General features: G+C 38.2%; 1 protein-coding gene across 6 annotated transcripts in view; it reads left to right on the forward strand.

The window, feature by feature from the left end:
* gstcd (glutathione S-transferase, C-terminal domain containing) overlaps positions 1-21,581 on the forward strand; it is a 198,849-nt gene that overhangs the window by 2,549 nt on the left and 174,719 nt on the right. For 5 of the 6 annotated variants that reach the window (XM_069925739.1, XM_069925738.1, XM_069925741.1 and 2 more), the window contains 2 exons: positions 12,794-13,282; positions 19,440-19,694. In XM_069925739.1, coding sequence (XP_069781840.1) covers positions 12,794-13,282; positions 19,440-19,694 — 744 coding nt within the window. The remainder of the gene's footprint in view (positions 1-12,793; positions 13,283-19,439; positions 19,695-21,581) is intronic. The other variant, XM_069925744.1, reaches the window with a different exon arrangement.

A 21,581-nucleotide genomic window follows, 5' to 3' on the forward strand; every position in this document is an offset into this window, starting at 1 on the left:
AGACACACAATTATGTCTGCACTTGTATTTGACTCTATCTCATCTACTTCCAGAAGTCTGTGAAAAAATCAATTGTAATTAAATGGTCTTTTCCATTCAGTGTGAATATGTCTGTTTCTACTTTCATCCACAGTCTGTCTAAGATTGCACGAGTCTGGAGGGGTTCCTTTGCTTGCTGGGCTTGAAACTCGTTACAAGCACTGCACTGCCTGATGTTATCTCTTGTCTCATGACTTATGTTGGGCCAGAATATGACATCTCTCGTCTTCCTCAGATTTTACTTGATTCCTTGCTGGCTTGTATGGATACATTACACCATCTCTCTTCTCATCTGCTTAGGGACTATGGCTCTCATACCCTTGTAGAGTATGCCATCGTGGGTTGCAATATCATCCCTGAATAACCAGTACTCGTGTATAGCGACTAGTATGTTGTTGACTGTATCTGGCCAACTTCTCAGCACCACATCTTTGAGTACTTGTAGTGTTTCATCTCTTTCATTCATTTCTTTCATTTGAAGTCTCTTGTCAGTCAGCATGAGCATTGAACCTGGGTTTATTTCCTTGATTTCTCTCATCATTTTGCTGTGCTGACTCATGACGAAGATCTCATAATTTGTGCCATCATCTATTTTGTTCAGTGGTTGAGCTGACCTCGATAACATGTCTGCTATGTACATGAACTTTTCTTGTTTGCACTTCACATCCAAGTGGTATTTCTGTAACTTTGCAGGTGTTTGGGTGCTGCTAGTGGAGGTTTCATGAAGATAGCTTGCAAAGGTTTGTGGTCTGTTTCCACAGAGATCTTCATTCCAAACAAGTACCGGTTGATGTGTTCACAGGCAAAAACGATTGCCAGACATTCCTTTTCTGTCTGGGCATAGTTTCTCTTTGTGTCTGTTAATGCCCTTGATGCAAATGCAACTGTTTGAGAGCATTGCATAAGAGTTGCTCCGATGCCTGTTTCACTGATATCACACTGTAGTGTCTCTTTATCGTGTATATCATTGTACTTCAGCACTGGTGCAGTGGTGAACAGGTGCTTGAAAAGCTTGTAGGCTGACTTGTTCTATGACCCAAAACCATTTCACATCCTTCTCCGTCAGCTTTCTCAGTGTTTCACACTTTGACGACAGGTTGGGCAAGAAATTTGCAAGCACTGAACATTCTTGACATCTGAGGGTCGTTCCATCTCTTGTAGAGCTTGGACCTCCTCAGGACAAAATCTTTCAGCAGTAAGTATATGGCCTATGTACTTCACTTCAGTCTTTCTGAGCTGCACCTTGTTCACCTTCTGATTCATCTAATGTGCTCTCCCGAGCAGTTTGATGAGGTTCTTGTCATGATTGGCAATGGCTTCATCCAGTGTACCTTCACATCCATACACCAAGAGATCATCAACTATAGCCTCAACACCTGGGAGGTCCTGGATTACTTCATGCCATCTCCGTTGATACTCCTCAACAGCAATGGAGATGCTAAATGGCATGTGCAACCATCTATAGTGTCCAAATGGTATCCAAATAGTCGTCCAGTAACTACAGCTCTCGTCCAAATTTATTTGCCACTATCCATCCTTAGCATCAAGGATCGAAAACACTTTTGCTTTGGTGAACTCAGGTAGAATTTCTTCTATAGTTGGCATTGGGTAGTGTAAGGTAAAACATCATGAGATGGGAATGTGTAGGGAGTTACCCTGTACAGGGCAGTAACAAGAAGGGGAGGTGTCCTTGTACTCCTGTTAGGTAAAACATCATGAGATGGGAATGTACAGGGCTGTAACAAGATGTGAATGCATCCTTGTACTTACAAGATAAGAGAGACATTGATGGATTGAGAGGCAGGAAGCTAGCAGGGAAAGGATAGCAACAGTTTTAGTCATTGGACAAGTAATGATATGATGATGTTCTAAGCACATATCCAAGGGTATAAAAAAAAACACCATTTTGCTGATAACGGCAGAATGCATTCTCCGACTAACATGTTTAGTCGCAAGTGTTACAATCCGGTAATAAAGAACAAAGAACCCTGATTTCGACTCAGCCTGGTGTTTGTCTCACTCATTCATGAACAAAGCAGACCTAACAGTAGTGAGATCTTCTGAGTGCCTTAGGCATACCTAAGCTTTCCAGATTTCTTAGCAACCATACCACTGGTTCATTCAGAAGGAGTAATGACCTTCTGTATCATTCCCTTGTCCTCTACCTCCTAACTTTTCTCTTTCACGCTAGTCTTGAGAGCTGCTGGCATTCTTTGAGGTAGGTGCTGAACTGGCTTGACAACCTCTTCAACCTCCAAATGGTATTTGCCAGGGAGACAACCAAGTCCGGTGAATAAATCCTTGTAATCTCATAGGATTTCAGATCTTGTGACCGGACTTTCTGCACCTCTGTTACATTGATCTGTTATGATACATTGCAAGTGACTAGCCCAAGACGCTCACTTGCTTGTGCAGTCAGCAAAGTAGGGTGACCAGAATCCACATTGCATTGCAACGTACATACAAATCCTGTTGTCCTCTAGGTTGTATCAGCTCTTCACCAAATGGCCTCAGCTTGACCTTGGATGTTTACAAGTCTGGATCTCCATTTTGCATCACCTCACACATTTCTGCAAAATTCATGACACTACAAGTGGCTCCGGTGTCTATCTGACACTTTATTGGTTGATAGTGAGATTTGTCTGCTGTCACATCTGCTTGGATAATCCACTTCTGGCCATGTGTGTTTACACTGCTTACGAGCATCATGGACCTCTTCTGGCACTATGAACTTCACTGCTTGTGACTTCTTAGACAGACACTGTCTAAATTATTGTTCTTTTTACATTCCACACTGTTTACCCCATTCTGGACAGGCTTCTCTCCCTTTCTGATGATGTCCACCACAGTATTTACATTCTGACCTCTGTCTTTTGCTCCTTTCTGCGATGAGCTGGCTTTGCTCTGCTGTCTTCCACTATACTTTATGGTCCACTTCTGTTTTCCATAATAATTCACTGTATGAACTATCCCTGTGTTGCTCATAGAGCAACTTAAGAGCATAGAGAGCTCATTCGTGATTTCTGCACTCCTGCACATGTCGATTGCTTTCTGCAATGTAAGCTTATCCTTTGTCAACAAGTGGGCTGTCACAGCTGGAACTTTTACGCCAAGCACAATTCTGTCTCTCTTTCAGCGTTCCAAACTCATACGACTCTGCCAGTTTCCTCAGCCCTGTCGCATATTGACCTATGCTTTCATTTTCATGTAAATCACGAGTCTTGAATGCGCACCGCGCCTATATGACATTCGTAGTAGGTTCAAAATGTTCAATTTCTTGAGTATTTCTGCACTTTTCCTTTGTTCTTCACTTGTTTGGTCTAGCGTAGTGTAGACTTGGTAGCACACTTTCCCCATGAGAGATAGCAAAGTAGCTACTCTAATGTTATCTGGCTTCTTGTCGAGCTCTTGTTGCTATTTCTCATACTGGGACTGGAAAAATTTCCAATTTCCTCTCAAATCCCCTTTCATTTCCATGGGTGTTGGTACTGGAAAATGTGTAGATTCTATGGATTATCAATCAGTACTCCTTTCTTTATGGAAATTGACAACTATCTATCAAGAACTATAGCACTAGTGTACTTTTCTGACAAAAGAAATTGACCTGGCTCTCGTGCTTGCAAGTGTGAGCACACATGGGTGAAAAATGGCTTCAGCGGCTACTTATTCATCACACTAACTGCACTTGTCGGCAGAAGCATGGCCAGGCCTTAGCAGGTCACTTTTGTCATCAAGATACACAATTTCTAACTTTCAAAACTCTGTCCTAATACTGAGCAATTGTTCTTCATATCCTCTTCTCAAGCGCTGGCCGTCTTTGAAACAATCCACTCTTTTGCTCAGCTTTCACTTCTGACACCATGTTTTGTGTGGTGTAGCCATAGCAAGCCTTTATTATCTTCGTGACCCCTGAGGAAAACACTGGTATGCTGCATCTCACTACAGCATATGTATGGCAAGCCACTGGTGCAGAAAGCCTAATCCCAAACATTTGGTTACTGAATTCTCAAGTATAATCATACTTCACAGTACTTCATAGATGTAAATCAGTTTAAGGTGTCCTGATAGGGACATCAGAGGAATTTTATAGTAATTCTTTATCTTTACCAAATAAAATTATAGAATTGCCTTGTGAGTGTTTAATTACTAGGGCAGTCTCACCTTTTAAATTCACAATTTCCGAGGTCCTCCATGAAAGTTGGTCCCTGATTTCACTTCTAAATGACCTACTTCCAATTTGACAAAAATTCAGTCATCTAAGGATATTGCTTTTGAATTTCTTTAATTATTTCGATTGTCTTTACTCATACTTCGTATTTCAGTCAGGTGAATACCCTGTAGTGAGATTTCTCATTATCCAGACGCTTACAGTCTGGTCCACCAAATAGTGACGTGTACCAGTCTTCCAGAAAAATGGCTACGAACTCTACTCGAGCCTCTGATCTGGAGGAATTACTCACTTATTTTCAAGTACAATGTTTTGAAGCAATTCCTGCAGAGATCATTCCCTTTACTATACAGAACTGAAGGAAAATTAGTGGCTGAAATTTAGTTCTGTTGATTTTCATTGTTACTGCATTGTCTTCCTAATAGTATGTGTGAAGCAACAGGTCAAATATCTATGAATGATGCTTTAGTAGAAGAACAAATCACATAAATCTATCTGAAGACTGCTTCAAGGAAGAAGAGTGGCTTTAGTGAAGTTAATGTTATTTTTAGATCATCTAGGAAAGAACTGGTGCAGATGTGATAGTCCAAGTGATCAGCTTCCCTTCTGACAAGTGGCATGGTTCTGTTGAATTACAGTGACTATCAGTTAATAGATAAACTATTTGTGGAAGGTTTAACTGTGGGAGACATGTTGACCAGAACAGTAGCAAAATTTGATACTCTTTTAATATTGCCATGAGATTCTTAACATTTTTCTGAACATGGAAAAAGGTCCTTCTTATTCAATCCTTCCTGACCTTTCTGAACTTGATTGAGTCTCTCATCAGAAAAATTACAGTTCCCTTCCGGAGCAGTTTTTCTGTCTGAATCAGGATTTGTGAACTGCAGCAAGAACCCATAACCTTGTGATTTAGGGAAGAGATTGCAAGCTAAATAAAAGCCTGTTCCTTTGTTTTTGTGAATTGTGAATTTGGATTTTTTTTGTCGGCTGTGTACTTTTTTTTCCCTATGTGATTATAGGGTTAAAGTGATTAGAAATCTTCAAAAATACTGAATTTCTGCTTGAAGTCAAGTGGGAAGTAAGTTGCCTAGGTTTAAATCTAATTTGGTATTTATTATGTATTGCAAAAGTATTTTTCATTTGGCAGAGTTCACGTTCAAGTGTATTTCCACATGTACTAAGGTGAAAGAACATTTGGAGCAATTCATGTGGATATTCTTACAGCAAAGAAGTAAAATAGTACAGAAGCACAGGGTTACAGAGAGAGACCAGTTAGTGCAGAAAAAAAAGCCAATTCATTCAGGAGTCTGATAACCCCAGGAAAGAAACTCTTTTTGCATCTTGAGGTGGGTGAATCTCCTTCCTGACAGAGGTGGGGGGGGGGGGGGGGAGAAGAAAGTGTTGCTATTATGCGATGAGTCTTTTCATATGTTGACTGCTTTTCCAAGATGGTGGGTAGTATAGATAGAATCGATGAAGTAGAGGTTTTGTATGATGGTCTGAGCTGTGTTGACAATGCTGTGCCATTTCTTTCTTGGGTGGAGTAGTTTGTATAACATACATCCTGACAGAATGCTTTCAATGGTGCATCTGTAGAAGTTGTTAAGAGGATTATTTGCATAAATGTATAGAATTTAAGATGTAAAAGCCAAAATATGTTATTTGGCTGTGAGCTTGATGCTGAAGATTTTCTGGTTCCATTATTTGAAATGCTAGTTGGGGCAAAGCTAGAATTCTGTTCATTATAGAAGAATGCGATAGCATGAAAGAGGGTGCTGGAGGGATTAATGTGAACAACTCTGGAGAATTTTAGTTAAGTTTAGGTTTAACCAAATTTAATTATTTTTTAATAATTGACAGATAAAATAATAATTGATTTTAACCATTCATTTCAATTTTTACTGATTTGACCTTTCAGGATTGGCTAGAATTAGATTTCTGGAAATAGACAACTTATCAATGAAAGAATGACATGAATGCTTTAAATAATCGCTTGTTTTAAAAATAAATGTGCATAATCAATAATTAGTTGCTTTAAATCATTGGTTTTCAATCTGCCCCCCTAAACTCACATTCCACTTTAAGTAATCCCCATGCCAAAAGTTCTCTGTGATTGGTAAATGATTACAAGCTGGTATGTGAGTGGGAAAGGAAAGTTGAGAACCACTGCTCTAGACCCAATTGTTACTGAAATATTTTGCTTGAGAAAAATTGTCATTGGCCCATTTCCTTTGGATTTATGAAACCGTGGACATAACGAGTCAATTAGGTATGATTAAAACTGTGGTTTTCCACTTTAAGTAATCCCTTACTAATCACAGAGCACTTGTGGCATAGGGATTACTTAAGGTGGAATGTGAGCTTAGGGGGGCAGTTTGAAAACCACTGCTTTAAATCCTGCTCTTCTGGTACATCCAGTCACATTTAAAAAAAAAGTTGACAAATAAAATTTCAACATTTAAGATTGGCTGCTCTGTTTTAGAAGAATTATCTGATGATCACTTTGTAATATGAAGTGAATGATGAAAAATTGCTTTCATCTATTATTTTTAAAAATTTATATTACTACAATTATTTATGATTAGCCAACTTATTGGCTAAGTTTTGCTTGTTGCTTAGGAATAAAAACAGTTGAGGAGAGATTTAACAATGAAAGGTCAGGAAGGATTGAATAAGAAGGACCTTTTTCCATTTTTCTCTAAAATGGTCAGTAACTAATGGTTTAGAAATTAGAGGGACCTCAAATCATTTTCAAACAATGGAATATTTGCAGTGTAGAGCATATAAAGAATGATGCAGGGTATAAATTGGTCTAAATTGCACTTTTTAATCTAACAATTTGCATTTATGTAGTGTCTTTGAGGTAATAAAACAAGGTGAGTCACAAGAGTGTAATGAAACTTTAATAGTGAGTTACACAGAGAAAAGATTGGGAGCTGTAACTAAAAGCTTGGTTTTAAGAAGTTTCTTCAGGGGGATACTGAGTTAGAGAACTCCAGAGCATATGGGCCAAGCTACTGTCAGAAAATGGGAATGGACTTCAGACCAAAGTAGGAGGAAAGATCTCAGAAACTTGCAGTTAGGCAATTAAGCAAGTCAAGTCAAATCAAGTTTATTGTCATCTGATTTGGCACCCGTACAACCTCTCAAAACTGTGTTCTTTGGTCCTCGGTGTAAAAACATGTAGACACACAACCAAACATAATGCATATGCAGACAAATAATACATATGCAAGACAAGTATTTTATCTATAATAAATAAATAATATTGTTTTGTACAAATGAGAGTCTTGAATGGTTAGTGTGAGCAGTTCCTTTGGTCGTTCAGCATTCTCGCTGCTAGTGGGAAGAAGCTGTTCCTCAGTCTGGTGATGCTGGCTCTGATACTCCTGTATCTCTTCCCTAACAGGAGCAGCTGAAAGATGGTATGTGTGGAGTGGAAGGGGTCATCAATGATTTTGCGTGCCCTCTTCAGGCAACTATCTTGGTAGATCATGTCGATGGTGGGGAGGGAGACTCTGTCACTCTTATGGCCATGTGGATTGACCTCCAATCCATTTTTCTGCAGCAACTATACTGCACTGTGATGCAGCCGGCCAGGATGCTCTTGACTGAGCTCCTATAGAAGGTTGATATAATGGTGGCCAGTAATGATGCCCGCTTCAATCTTCCCAGGAAATACAGTTGCTGGTGCACCTTCCTGACAAATGAGGAGCAAGAGGTTATTGTGAATTTAAAAGGATGGCATCTTATTGCCAAAAAAATCTCAAGCATTATACAGTACAACTCCGATTATCCAAAATGGTCAGGATTGGGGATATGTTGGATAAACTTTTTTTTTCAGAGAACTCGTCATTTTTTTTAAAGCAGCCCAGTAGCAATAGCAAATCACTTGTATCAAGATTTAAACAACAAGGGAAGGCTTTTTGAGCATTGAAATATTGTTTAATTCTTACTTTAAAAAATGCTGGCCGCTGCCGATCACCGAGATCTTTCAACCGCTGCCAATCCCCGACTTATACTGCCACAGGTCTCCGTGGAGGCTTCCCGGGCCGATGGGACATTTACTGGCGAGGCAGCGGGCTCTTGTCTCCCCGATCACCGGAGCTCCCTATGCCAGAATCCCAACTCCAAATCTCCCCTAGGCCTACCGCACACTGTGCGTGTGCAGTAGTAGGTTGAGGGAAAGATTCGGAGTCAGCATCAGATGTGCAGAGGAAGGAGGGAGAGAAGGGAAGAGGAGGCAGGAGAGAAAACATCACTGAGCCTGAGGTCCCGCTCCTACCCAGGAGGCCACTCTCCTTAATGAGACCAGGACAAAGGATTCTTCCGATGGCTTGAGATTGGGAGGCAGCGGTGTGCAGTTTGAGAAGGAAAGTTGGAGAGAAAAGTTAAAAGGGGAAGGTAAAAAAGAAATGGAATGAGAGAGGGGAAGAAGTTACCTGAAATGAGGACAATAGTTGTCGTAATTACATGTCGGATGAATTTTTTTTCAACCTGTGAGGTCAGTTTGGCTCCAAAAAAATTTTGAATATTGAGGATTTTTTTTTGGAATATTTTATTTAAAATTCCATATATGCAGTAGTTATAATTGTTATAATAATACAGATATCAAAAAGCAAAATGATGGTTTTTACCCCACCCCAAGAAGCCCCTCCCTCCCATCCAACCAGCCCCCTCAAAGAAACAATGTACAAAATGGAAAAAATAACTTTATAGGCATAAAAAGAAAAGAAATCTTTGGATTACAGAGAAAGATGACGTCCACTACAAATTACTAGACCTAACAAACATACAGAAGAGAAGGACATCATTACAAATTTAATCCCAATATTTGAGTATACGGGTGTCAAATTTGTAAAAACATAGGGTACTTATTACTTAAATTATAAGTGATTTTTGTTTTTCAAAAGGAATACAAGTTAGAATTTCATCATGTCACCTTGGCATAGTCAAAGATATATCAGATTTCCAAGTAATTGAAATACATTTCCTTGCTAAATTGATAGTTTTAATTTAAGACTTGTATCTTCAATATTTCCAGATAAGAATAAATCAGGACTTGGTGGAAAAGCAATTTCTGTAAATTGTTCCAAAAAATTATGTAAAGCTGTCCAAAAAGGCTTTGCATAAGGACAGGACCATGTTGAATGTATAAAGGATCCGACATTTTCTCCGCACCTAAACATTGGTCTGATGAATCTGTTTTCAATCTATTCAACTTCTGTGGTGTAAGATGTAGTTGATGTAAAAAAAAATATTGAACTAATCTAATAAATGTGGATTTTTGATTTGTTTCAAATATCCTCATTTATCTGAAATTTAAAAAAAAATGTTTGGATAACTGAGGATTTTAGAGAATCTGATTTTGGATAATTGGGATTGTACTGTTCATAGAACTAATTTTAAAGTGCTATGGTTGTTGCTTATGCAGGTGAGCACATTTGCTAATTTTATTAGAAACATCCCACAAATATTCATGTAATAAATGACTGGGTATTCTGGTTTTAAGATGTGCAGAAGTTGAGTAATTAGGGTAATCGTTCTGCATGTATAGCGATGGGGTGCTTTATACTTCACAGACACAACTGTATTTCGCCAGGATACTCTATGTAATAAATAAATAAATAAATAGATTTTGGTGCTAAAAATTTTGTATTTCACTATTCAGCCAGTAAACCCCAAGATTTGCACTGTGCTTTTCATTGCTTTTTTAAGAGAGAATCTTAGCAACCTCTAAGTAGCAATTCTCTAAGTAGCAGTGTAAAAAGTTTGAAACACAAAATCTGCAGATTACAATCTGTGATTGTAATAAAAATACACCGAAATACTGGAGAAACTCAGCCGATCTTTCACCGTCCATAAAAGACAAAGATATATTGCTGATATTTCAGGCCTGATCCCTTCTTGAAGGAATAAGGGGAATGAGCCAAAAGCAGGTAATCTCAGTATTCAGACAATGTCGGCTAGGGGAGGAATCCAGACCAACAAAAGGTGTTGATAAGGGGAGAGGTGAGAATTTGTCATGTTTGTATGAAAGGAGACAGGGAAGAGAGAGTCAGCTGGGCGAAGGTGAAGGGGGGAGATGGGGGGACGGGTTTAAACAAAAGCCATAGATGTTGATATTAATATTGTCGGTTTAAAAAGTTTAACATTCTATCGGCAGAAGATCATTTCAGAAGAATGTGGCCTTTTCAGATGTTTATCTCTTGTGAATGTGCATGGTCTTGAGATGACTTCAATCAATAATTTTAGATTTTAACATAACCAGTTAGTAAGTACTTGGTGAAAAAATATTTTTATTCACTTTATTGCTATTTTTACATGGATTTCAAAGGGCAGTATAAAATTTACACTTGGAAAGAATCTCCATTAAATAGGTTCTCCTTTTTTTGGAAGCAATCCAACACAAAATAACCTCAAAAAAAAAACCTTGGAGAACAATTTATTTTTCCTATGCTCTATTTCAATTCCATATTTGGTGTTCCTCAGTGTTTTTAAAAAAAATGCATTTTGTGCCATTGTTCAGTCATCAGCTCTTAAAATATTTTTCCTCTAATCCACTTTCTGAAAAATTGCGTGTGGGCCCTAGACCAAGTTTGATCTTCAGATAGAGCAGGTTTGAGGATAAGGGATATGTGGATAGCCTAATTCAAATGATTTCCATTTTAAGGGTTTTTATATTGTTTTCTTTATTTTGTGCTTCTGTATCAATATTTATAGTGGCAACAACCTCTATTAATTGATGGCTCCTACAAACAGGGGTTGTTTGTAAAGTGCCACTATTGACAAAGAGGTGATAAAACAAATACAGGTTTAAAACTAAATACAATCTGCTGGAGGACTCAATAAGGGTTTTGACATAAAATGTTGAGTTTTTTTTCTCTGACTGAGGCTACTTGACCTGCTGTGTTCCTCAAGTCGATTGTGTTTATCTTCAGACTCCACTATCTACAGTCTCCTGTGTGACTCCGGCTGCTACAGATTTACATTGAGTCTGTGAAGTGCGTTTGAAGTGAAGACCAATTCTCTAAAAAAAACCGTAGGATTTTTAAAGATGAAGTTTGAAGTTCAATTTAATGAACTTGAGGTCTTGTCTTTAAACTGGCATCTTTGACAATGGAGTTCTCAGTGCTGCATTATAATTGCAGTCCAGATTCAAGTTGAAATTTAAAATGGAGAATATGGACAAGAATTGAACTTGGACAAAAGATTTCATACTATTATGTGCAGATTGTATTCTTTATATTTATGTTTATATTTTGAGATATTTTGTATCTTGAGTGTGTATCTAATGGGAGAGTGCAATAAAGGTTCTATGTCTGTGCGCTTGCAGTGCAAAAGGCTTGAATTTAATAGCGGAGGTAGAAATTTTCCTTGGTGGGATTGGGGAGAGAGGCAGCTTTCCTGTTGTTGGTGACTGGTGGATGGATCTTTGGAATTTTCTATATTATTTTTATGCCATCTTTTAAGTTTGCTTAGAGGTTCTGCTACCAAGGAGATGGGAGAAATCCATTCAAGCTTTTTGCTCTCAGGCTAGAAAGGATTAAATTCCTCCAATGAAGGATTAAATTCTATTGAGGTTTTGGATTCTGGTTTGATTCCTTTTCAATTAAAAAAAAAATTGAATAGAAGAATGGATCCGTGTTTGGCATCGTGTCCTCCAGAAAATGTAATTATAAGATTAATCATTCAGGATCTTAGCATTGCTGGGGGAGGCCAGCATTTACTGTCTCTTGAGAAAATAGTGATGAGACTTCTACAGCTGAGCTGCTTGCGAGTTTGTTTCAGTAACCACCATGTGCAATGGGTCTGAAGTCACATATAGTCTAGTAAATCAATAAGGACATTCAAAAGACTCTTGGATAAGAGCATGGATGTAAGAGAAATAGAGGATTAAAAGAACACCAGCTAAACACAAAGGACAACATGATAATATCCACAAACATCACATTCAGATTGCTTAAAGGCATTAGTTCTTTAAGCTTGAATAAGTATGCATTACTGCCAGATTGAGATGATGCAGAATATTGTCCCTGTCCGTTATTATTTACGGAATGTTTTTAGTTTTGCATTCTGGCTTAGCTTTAATACTCATCAATTATTAAGAATATTAAATATTTACATGGGTGCACACTTCTGTTAGACAGTTATTTTTTATCATAACAGATGTAATAAATATATTTTACAGAAACTCTCCATCTGGGCTACTACTTACTTAAGTGCTATTTGAGGGAGTGTTGTATCACAGTTGTGTTGAGACAAGCTCCTGTCCTGTCTTATCTATTGAGTGGATCTAAAAGATCCTATACCATTCATATGAAAACAGAAATTATCTGTGTTCTGGGCAATATCAATATTGTCATTGAAATTAACAATGAAAACTGGAATGAGTGAAGAATGCATATTTTCTAACTGGATTTGCAGCCAGTAACTCCAAGGCTACAATTTGAATTGTTTACAGATGCCAAAACAATGAAATTGTATGTTTAAGGCACCCCATTGTCTATCATTGAAATGCTATGCTGTCATCATCTCTTATTAAAATGTAATGCAAGCATTGTTTGTGTTTTTATTCGATAGGTAAGCCAGTGGACCAAGCTATGTGAGATTAGCATTCCACTAGCAGTGGAGAGCTTTCTCAGGAATAACCAAGGTCATCGAGCCATTCCATCTGAGATACTGCATCTGGAGCAGAAACTTGGAGAACCTGTCCGAGTTCACAATGACGACAAGATTCGTAGGCAGAAACTGAAACAATGGTCAAGGGACAAAAACAAAATGCTTATCAAAAAGGGATCTGATGGAGGATCTGGTTTCTCTAACGAAGGAGCTGACATAATTAAATATTTAAGTGAAGAAAGCAAAGAATCTGAGAATGCAAGCCTGGAGCTGAGGACAGCACTTTCTAAGCTCTCAATGGAGCATATACCAGCTGTGACCAGAAGAGAGCAGTGCTGCATTAGAAAAGTGAAAAGCACAGATCTTCCACCCCTGGAACATGTGTTTGCTGAAGGGCTTTACTTCACACTCACAGATGTAGTCCTATTTCCTTGTCTACATTACTTTTTTGTAAGTTTCTAATTATTTGGTTTGTTAACATCTTTATTAAGTTATGGAAATGATTTTTTTCACTTTGAGAGTGGTTCCTATTGAGTCCTTTTTTACTTTCTGATATTATTTAACATTTTTATTTAAAATTATTCTTCTAGAATTAGAATCTGGTTTTAACAGTTTTGAAAACGAACATGTATAAAGCAGAACATGTATAAAGTCTTGCTTCACAAGACTTCAATCAAAAGCTCGAAGTTTAAGGTCCAAGTGTTCAATAGTGTTTTGGAGTTATAGAATTAAATGGTGGAAACTCTCAAAAGGCCAGGAAGCAGGTGTAAAATGAGAATTAATATTTTGGACTCAAGATCCTTTGTTGGAACAGTACTAATGAAGGGTTCTTGGATCCGATCTATGATTCTCTTCCCACGGATGCTGCTTGACCTAATAAGTGTTTCCCACATTTTCTATTTTTATTTCAGATTTCTGACATCTGAAGTTTTTACTTTTGCATTGAGTGATTTGTTATTCTTCTTTGTGTCCTAACAAATTCTCACATGTTTCTGTAGACCCTAGAGAAGTCCACTGAGAATAAATTTCCCATGCAATCATCGCTGAACTGCACTCAAACCCACCTTGATTTCACAGATATTTACTAATTATGATAATTGTACCATAGAAAATATTTTTACTACAGTACCTTTGCTATTCCATTTCCTATTCTTTCCATTAGATCAGATCATAATGTTGAAAGAACTTACTTTGGTACAAAACTCACAGCAAATTTCACCTATCTGCTGGATTTCAAGGTGAATAAAATTGTATGATCCTTGGTTTTCTGTGTGTGAATAAATGAATCCATTTCATCTATGTCCTGATTTCCACTTTGAAATTGGTGACCAATCTAGGTTCACACACCAAGGAGAAGGGAAATGTAATGTCTCGCATCTTGGGCATTCCCCAACCAATTTACTTTTAAAACATAGCCACTGTTATGTCTTGGGGAGCACGGAATAACAAGATAGGCAGAGTGGTAAATAATGATAACTGGATCATCTTTACAGAAATGTTAATTTACTGATAGCCTAGGTAATCCACCTAACTCCAATTTAAAAAGTGTCCATCGGTGAAGTCGGATGGCTCTTTGATTTCAAGTCCCAATAGAAAAGATAAATAAAAAAAACGGCATTGAGTCAGTATACAGGAGGGAGATTGAAAACTTGGCTGAATGGTGCTGATTGTTGACTTCAGGAGAGAAAACCAGAGGTGTACAATCCAGTGATTATTGGGGGATCAGAGGTGGAGAGGGTGACCAAATTTAAGTTCTTGGAAGTCACTATATCAGAGGATCTTTCCTGTACCCAACATATCAATGGCATCATGAAGCAAGCATGTCAGCGCCTCTCCATCCTCAGGAGTTTGTGGAGGTGTGGTATGACACTGAAACCCTGGCAAATTTCTACAGAAGTATGGGTTAAGTATGCTGACCAGCTGCATCACAGCCTGGTATGTGGACACCAATAACCCTTGCAAAAAGTAGTGGATATCACAGGCAAAACCCACCACTGAGAACATCTACAGGAAATGTAGCTGTTTGAGAGCAACAGCAATCATTGAAGACCCACACCACTCAGCACATGCTCTGCTCTCACGGTTACCATCAGGAAAGTATAGGTGCTACAAGACTCACGCTACCAGTTTCAGGAACAGCTGCTTCCCCTGCACCATCAGACTCCTCAACGACAAACTCAACAAAGGACTTGTTTAAGGACTCTTACTTTAGAAACTTTATTGATTTTTTCTCTCTCTGTTACTGTTTGTTTACATTTGTTTATTTGTTTACATGTGTATGTTGTGTACACTTTATTTTTGCACTATCAATAGGTGGTATTCTGTCTTGCCCGAGTGAGGTGGCGGGGGGGGGGGGGGGCGGGGGGGAATAAAGAATCAGGGTTGCATGTCATATCATCTATGTACTCTGACAATGAATCTGAAATCTGAATCTGAAAAGTTGTAACTTTGTCTCTGAAGTTGGACTTGAACCCTGTACCATCTGAATTGGAGACAAAAATACTGTACTAGTGATTATTCATTGAGCCATTCATCATGAAACAGGCTCTTCTGCCCTACTTGGTCATATTGACCATGTTGGCATTCTGAGCTAGTCCCATTTGCCTTCATTTGATCCATATCCTACTAAGCCTTTCCTGTCCATATATCTGTCCAAATATTCTTTGAATGATGTGGTCGTGTCAACTTCTATATGTTTCTCTTGCAGTTTTTTTTCCAGATATGGACTAATTTCAGAGTGGAAGAAATTGTTCCTTGGTTCCCTCTTTAAATTTCTTCCCTCTCCAAAAAAAAATCTATGCCTCTAGTTTGAGAATTATGTACCCTGGGGAATAGATTATGACCATTCAGTTCATGCATGCCCTTCATGGTTTATAAATTTCTACAGGCCACCCCTCAGCCTACTATGCTATTGGGAATAAAGACCCAGTATATCAAATATCTTCCTATAAGTTAAGCTCTTCCATCTCAGCAGTATCCTGGTGAATCTCCTATGGACCCTTTCTAACTTTAAAGTCCTTCCTGTAGCTGGGTAACCAAAATTTCATTGAGTACTCTCACCAATGCCTTGTACAGATGTGTTATTGGATCCTAATTCTTGTGCTTGATATCCTATCCAACAAAGGTGAATCTGTTAAAGGCCACATTCATCACCTTGTCCCCCTAAGTTGTCATGTTCATGGAACTATGCACTTGAACCCTTGGGTTCCTCTGTACTACAACACTCTGGAGCGCTCTGCCATTTCCTGTGCAAGTCCTAATCTGGTTTGACTTGCCAAAGTGTAATACCTCACACTTGTCAGGGTTAAATTCCATTTGCCATTCCTGGTGCAATTCCTAATTGATCCAGATCTTGCTGTACAGAGCAAACTACAACATACTTACTTTCTGAATAAAGCATTCACACTTCATGGTTCTGAGCCCACGAGAAGCAGTATTTTGGCTGCATCTGGAGAATTATGTTCAGTATTGGCACCACAATTTAATTTTGTTTATTTGTGAGATTAAAGCTTGTGCAGTGAGGAGAGTTCTTTTGTGAGCCGTCTAACAGGTCAACATCAATACAAAGTACAGAATTGCAATAGAAAAAGATCAATTTGTTTTAAGCAAGGGCAGCATGAGAGCATTTCTTGTGGGGTTCATTCAGGAGCCTGATGGCAGTGGGCCTTCTCAATGAAAGGAGGAAGAAGAGAGCATTTCTGGGGTGTGATTGGTCAGAGAGTATTTCGTAGACAGCAGGAGATGTAGATGGGCTCCATTCTTTTAAAAGAAATGGGAGGGGGTTACATGATGCTCTATGCTTCATTCGCTACCTTTTGTAGCTGCTTCTGATCTTGAGCAGACTAGCTTCCATACTATACTGTGATACATCCAGCAGGTATACTTTCCATGGTGTGTCTAGATGTTGGGATAGGAACAGATTGGACTCTTGGGTTGCTGTTGCAGAAAATGTTGCATTTTTGGTAGGAAGATCCTGAATTACTAGGCATGGAGTTTAGATACATGCTGAGATAATGCATTGTGAGATTGCATGAAACTGATGAAAAGGTGTTAGTAAAATCTGTTAGGATCTGGGGGATGGTGTGGCAGATTTCCAGCTTCAAGGAAAAACTCACCAAAGAGATGTTGTAGTCAAAATTTGGGCAGTTAACTTCATTGAAGTTCTCAACTTGAATTGACTGCTGAGGCTTCTCCTTCAAAGGGCCATCTTGTATTTCAAATATATAAATTTTATAAAATATATAAATTTTATAAAATCTGTTTGGCTTCCCATTGCTGTGTACCTGACATCTGACTTCTCACTGATGATGATCTGAAGCTTGAATCTATTGGGAACCCAACAAAATAAATTGATGCTTTATCTTATGTGCAAAGTCAGCTAATTTCAGCACATTGCTCAGATTGTTTCTCTTCTCCCTCCCACCATCCCCCAACACCTTTTAGCATTTTCATTGATTTCATGGAACTCAGACCAGTTGAGTATTCAATAATGGAATGCAAGAGTCTCTTTAAAGTGTCTTTAAAAACCCTGAGCAGATTTTTTAGCAGATAAGAGTGCAGTAAGATAATGTGAATGGAAAAATAAACTTTCTGAATGAAAGCAGCTTGAAATGAAATGTAATTTGATTGGTTTCTATCCAGAATTATTTTTAAGAAATAATGTCAAATCAACAAATATGGATGGATTTTTCAAATTGCATTTGTATCAATTTGTGATATATGTACGATATGACATGCTTTTTGTTCTATTAGTAGACATTGCATGTAGGATTATTATGTTAAACTCAATAAAATATTTTAAAAAGAAAGAAAATAAATTAAAAGGTTAACCTTCCCTTGAAAGGTTTGACGGAACTTTAGCAAATGTGGAGAAGTTTAAAAAAAAACGTGGCTTTGTGGTCTCAGGTTGGGAGAAACTGCAGCTGTCATGCAATGTGCGGAATAATTGATGATTCTTACAGGGAAATGTACTATATTTGCTCTGTGGTATTAGGGGCCTATTGTACTGCACCTGCTATGGATTGGACACATCTCTGGTGGATATCTCTCACATTTGCCCATTTTTCTTTGTTTTATAAATTGAATTAATTACTCTCTGAGTGTTTGAATCTTCTGAGAGCATTGCATCTTTCTGGTATGTCTACTGCACCTGCTATGGATTGGACACATCTCTGGTGGATATCTCTCACATTTGCCCATTTTTCTTTGTTTTATAAATTGAATTAATTACTCTCTGAGTGTTTGAATCTTCTGAGAGCATTGCATCTTTCTGGTATGTCTTAAATTTGTTTAATTAAAACTGGTATCATTAGACATAGTGGGTCAATGGTTAGTTTTCTTGAAGACAACTCTGCAGCTGGGGACCAGGGTTCATCTGTATTAATACACAAATTCACCATCAGCCATGAACTATTCTGTTAATAATGAGAACATGAAATTATCTTGTACTTTATTATAAATTGTATTTTCAAAAGTGTTAATCAGTAGGTATTTTTGTGGTCACTGTTCTATTTTAATTGTTAAGTACATGTAGAGGAACATTGGAAAATGTAGCCAGTGAGCATTTCCTTTACACCCAGCACCTCCAAAGACAGATTATATATTTTATTATTATTTTTGGAACATCGCTTAATGTAATTTGACCCACAGTCTGCTTAAATCAGTGACGACACTTAACTGGCAAGGGGGAAGAAATATCCTATATTTAGTCTACATCTTTCACATCCTCAAGATATCCCAAAGCAATTTGTACCCAAGTGAATATTTTTAAACTCTCCCCAATAGTGTATCCTGGTGTTTGTCTTGATTATGAGCTTGTTTCCCTGAACTTGAGGCTTCAAGTCACCATATTCTAATTTAGAGATGAACAGAGATGCCCCCTCAGTGACATCTGGGGGCACGGACTACACTATATAAATTCTCTTTTTTTTAACTGGTTGAAACCATTTTTCAACTTGCCTGTGGATTAGGCCATGCAGCTGTGATCTTAACACCAGGTGCAGAACCCACTTTTAATTTATCACTATGAATCTGAGGGAAGTGCAAAAATTTTGGCTTAGAATAGGTATTTTTCACCCAGATGTCCCATAATTGCAAAGGCTAGGACATGGAATGTGTATCAGTTTGTCGTTGACAGTTGATCAGTTTTCATAATACCAGTGAGATGACGGACAATAACAATCTCACTGATGAATGTTCCCAGTTCTGACCACATCAGGTAAATGTTGTGTCTGTTGGCAGATTTTGTTACCTATTTTGTGTTTAACAAGCATTTCACTTTTGGTCAAAGAGGAAATGAGTTAAAATCTGGGTCGCTGATGGAGCTTTCAGGGTCAATTAATACCATTGGTTTTGGATTTCACACATTTTAGCAAATGCATACCTCACTGTGTAAGTCCGGTGGAATTAGAAGTAAGAACTGAATATTTCTACGATTATAGTAGCACAATACAGCTGCTGAGGGGATCAGGATCTCTAGTGTGTCACTTGAAATATTTGTGCTTGAGAGAACTCCTAACAAAGAAAAAAAAAGGTGCACTATTGCTAGAGAAGGCATCTTTGATTTATGGGTAGTCACATTTTTTCCTTCTGAATTTTTCCTGCTCAGGTTTCTCTTGGGGACTGTGAAGAACAGATGCTGAAAGCTTTGCCGTTGCTTTCCCGTTGGTACCAACGTGTACAGGAAGTACCCAGATTGAAGGAAGCTGCTGGCAGCTGTGGCATTCATGTTCTTGATCTTCCTGCTCCTTTGCCTTCTTCCAGCATGTTGATTCGAAATTCCATTGACTATAAGCACAAGATGGCAGAAACTATAGACCCCTATTTCCGAGGTGGTCCAAGGCCCACCATGAACAAGCTTGAAGTTAGTCAATATTTTTATGATTTTTGGATATCCTTGCTGCAATATTTCACATTGTAGACATAGGCAAGCATCAACATAACAATATTTAATACCCTGAAAATCTGCTCTGCATGAAAAAGTTTCTGATCAGTCTGATATGTCCAGTGACTGTTATTTTATGAATCCCAGAGGGAATACTTGATTTTAGATGTAAAACACAAATAATATATGTCAGCCCCAATATTTAAATGTATGATGAAAGTTGATGTTCCTATTATTGTAGTTATAGGGCACTGCTTGACTTATGGCTGCACTGGATATAATAGTGGTGTAGAAGGATCTAGCTCTTACGATGGAGCTTGAGAGGAGGAGAATATAACCATATAACCACTTACAGCACAGAACAGGCCAGTTTGGCCCTACTAGTCCATGCCGTAACAAATCCCCATCCTCCTAGTCCCACTGACCAGCACCCGGTCCATACCCCTCCAGTCCTCTCCTCTCCATGTAATGATCCAGTCTTTCCTTAAATGTAACCAATGATCCCGATCATTCAGAATTAAAAGATCCAGTCTTGCAATATTGATTGAGACAGCGTTGCCTCTAAATTGAGGGGTGAGAGATTAGAAAAAGAGGATTATGGTTTTGAGATTATCAGTAACGTGGATGGCAAATTAACCTTTTTGTATGCATATAGACTTTACTACTATCATTTAATGTTTGAGTTGCCATAAGTTTAATCCACAATTGCTAGAATCGTATTTCAAATGTATGGTAATATGATTCAACAACATCTCTCCTTGAAGCAAAATGAAAGTACTTGTGAATGATATTTATGATTTTTCATATAAATGAGCTGAAGCACTGGATCAGATGAATTCTGAAAAACTAGTGTTTGAAGGTTAGAAAACTGCTGAGGATGTTGTGGGATTTCAGTAACTATGCAGGACAGATAGATGTTCAGCTCCCTTGAGGTGCAAAAATGCAGCAACTTCACAGTATTGAAAGAATTCAGCTTTGGGATCCAGCTGTTGAATTCAAACGGAAAGACAGCTGGGGGAAATGATAGGGCCACTGCTGTGTACAGATTGATGAAAGCTAATAAAGCATGCACTTATTTTGCCACTGTTCAGCAGTAGGAAATGAGCTCCTTAAGGGTTTCCTATGGATCAATAATCTGATGGTGTAGCATCATCTTTTTTAAATTAAATTTAGACATACAGCATTGTAACAGGTCCATGAGCACTTGCTGCCCAAAATGACCAATTAATCTACAAATCCCATACATTTTTGAGGGTGGTAGGAAACCCACGCAAACACTGGGAGAATATACAAACTCCTTACAAACAGTGCTGGATTCGAATTGGAATTTCTGACATTGTAAAAAATGTTTCACTAACCGTGCTGCTTTGGAGTTGAGCTTGCTGGCATGGTTGTATACTGAATTTTAAAGATAAATTGCAACAATAATATGCTGGAATTTCAGTTGACAAACTCCATTTCCCTTGTATTTTAATTCTATCTTGTTAGAAAGATGGAAATGGGTGACATAATCATGTATATGCAGACTGATTCAGTACATTCGGAATCAACTCTTAAACATGGACCTGATAAGGGCAAAGGACCGAACACATGGGAAGCTAATTGGTAGTCTGTAGAGATATGCATATCACCAATTTTTAATCAGTATTTGGCATTAAAGTTTTTGAAGGCCAATAAGATGGAAAATAGGGCCTCAGCTTTTGGTTTCTGTTTTTTTAAAAAAAGTTTGAGGATAGAATTGGAGAATGTGTTGGGTGCTGCCTGTAGCTGAAAAGGAACAGGAAAGAAAACCTGAACAAGAATGGCCAAAATGATAAACTGAGGGAGACATTTACGTACTGTCATTGACTAATCACGTGCCTTGTT

Source organism: Narcine bancroftii, chromosome 3 (genome assembly GCF_036971445.1).
Source record: "Narcine bancroftii isolate sNarBan1 chromosome 3, sNarBan1.hap1, whole genome shotgun sequence".
NCBI classification, from domain to species: Eukaryota; Metazoa; Chordata; class Chondrichthyes; order Torpediniformes; family Narcinidae; genus Narcine; species Narcine bancroftii.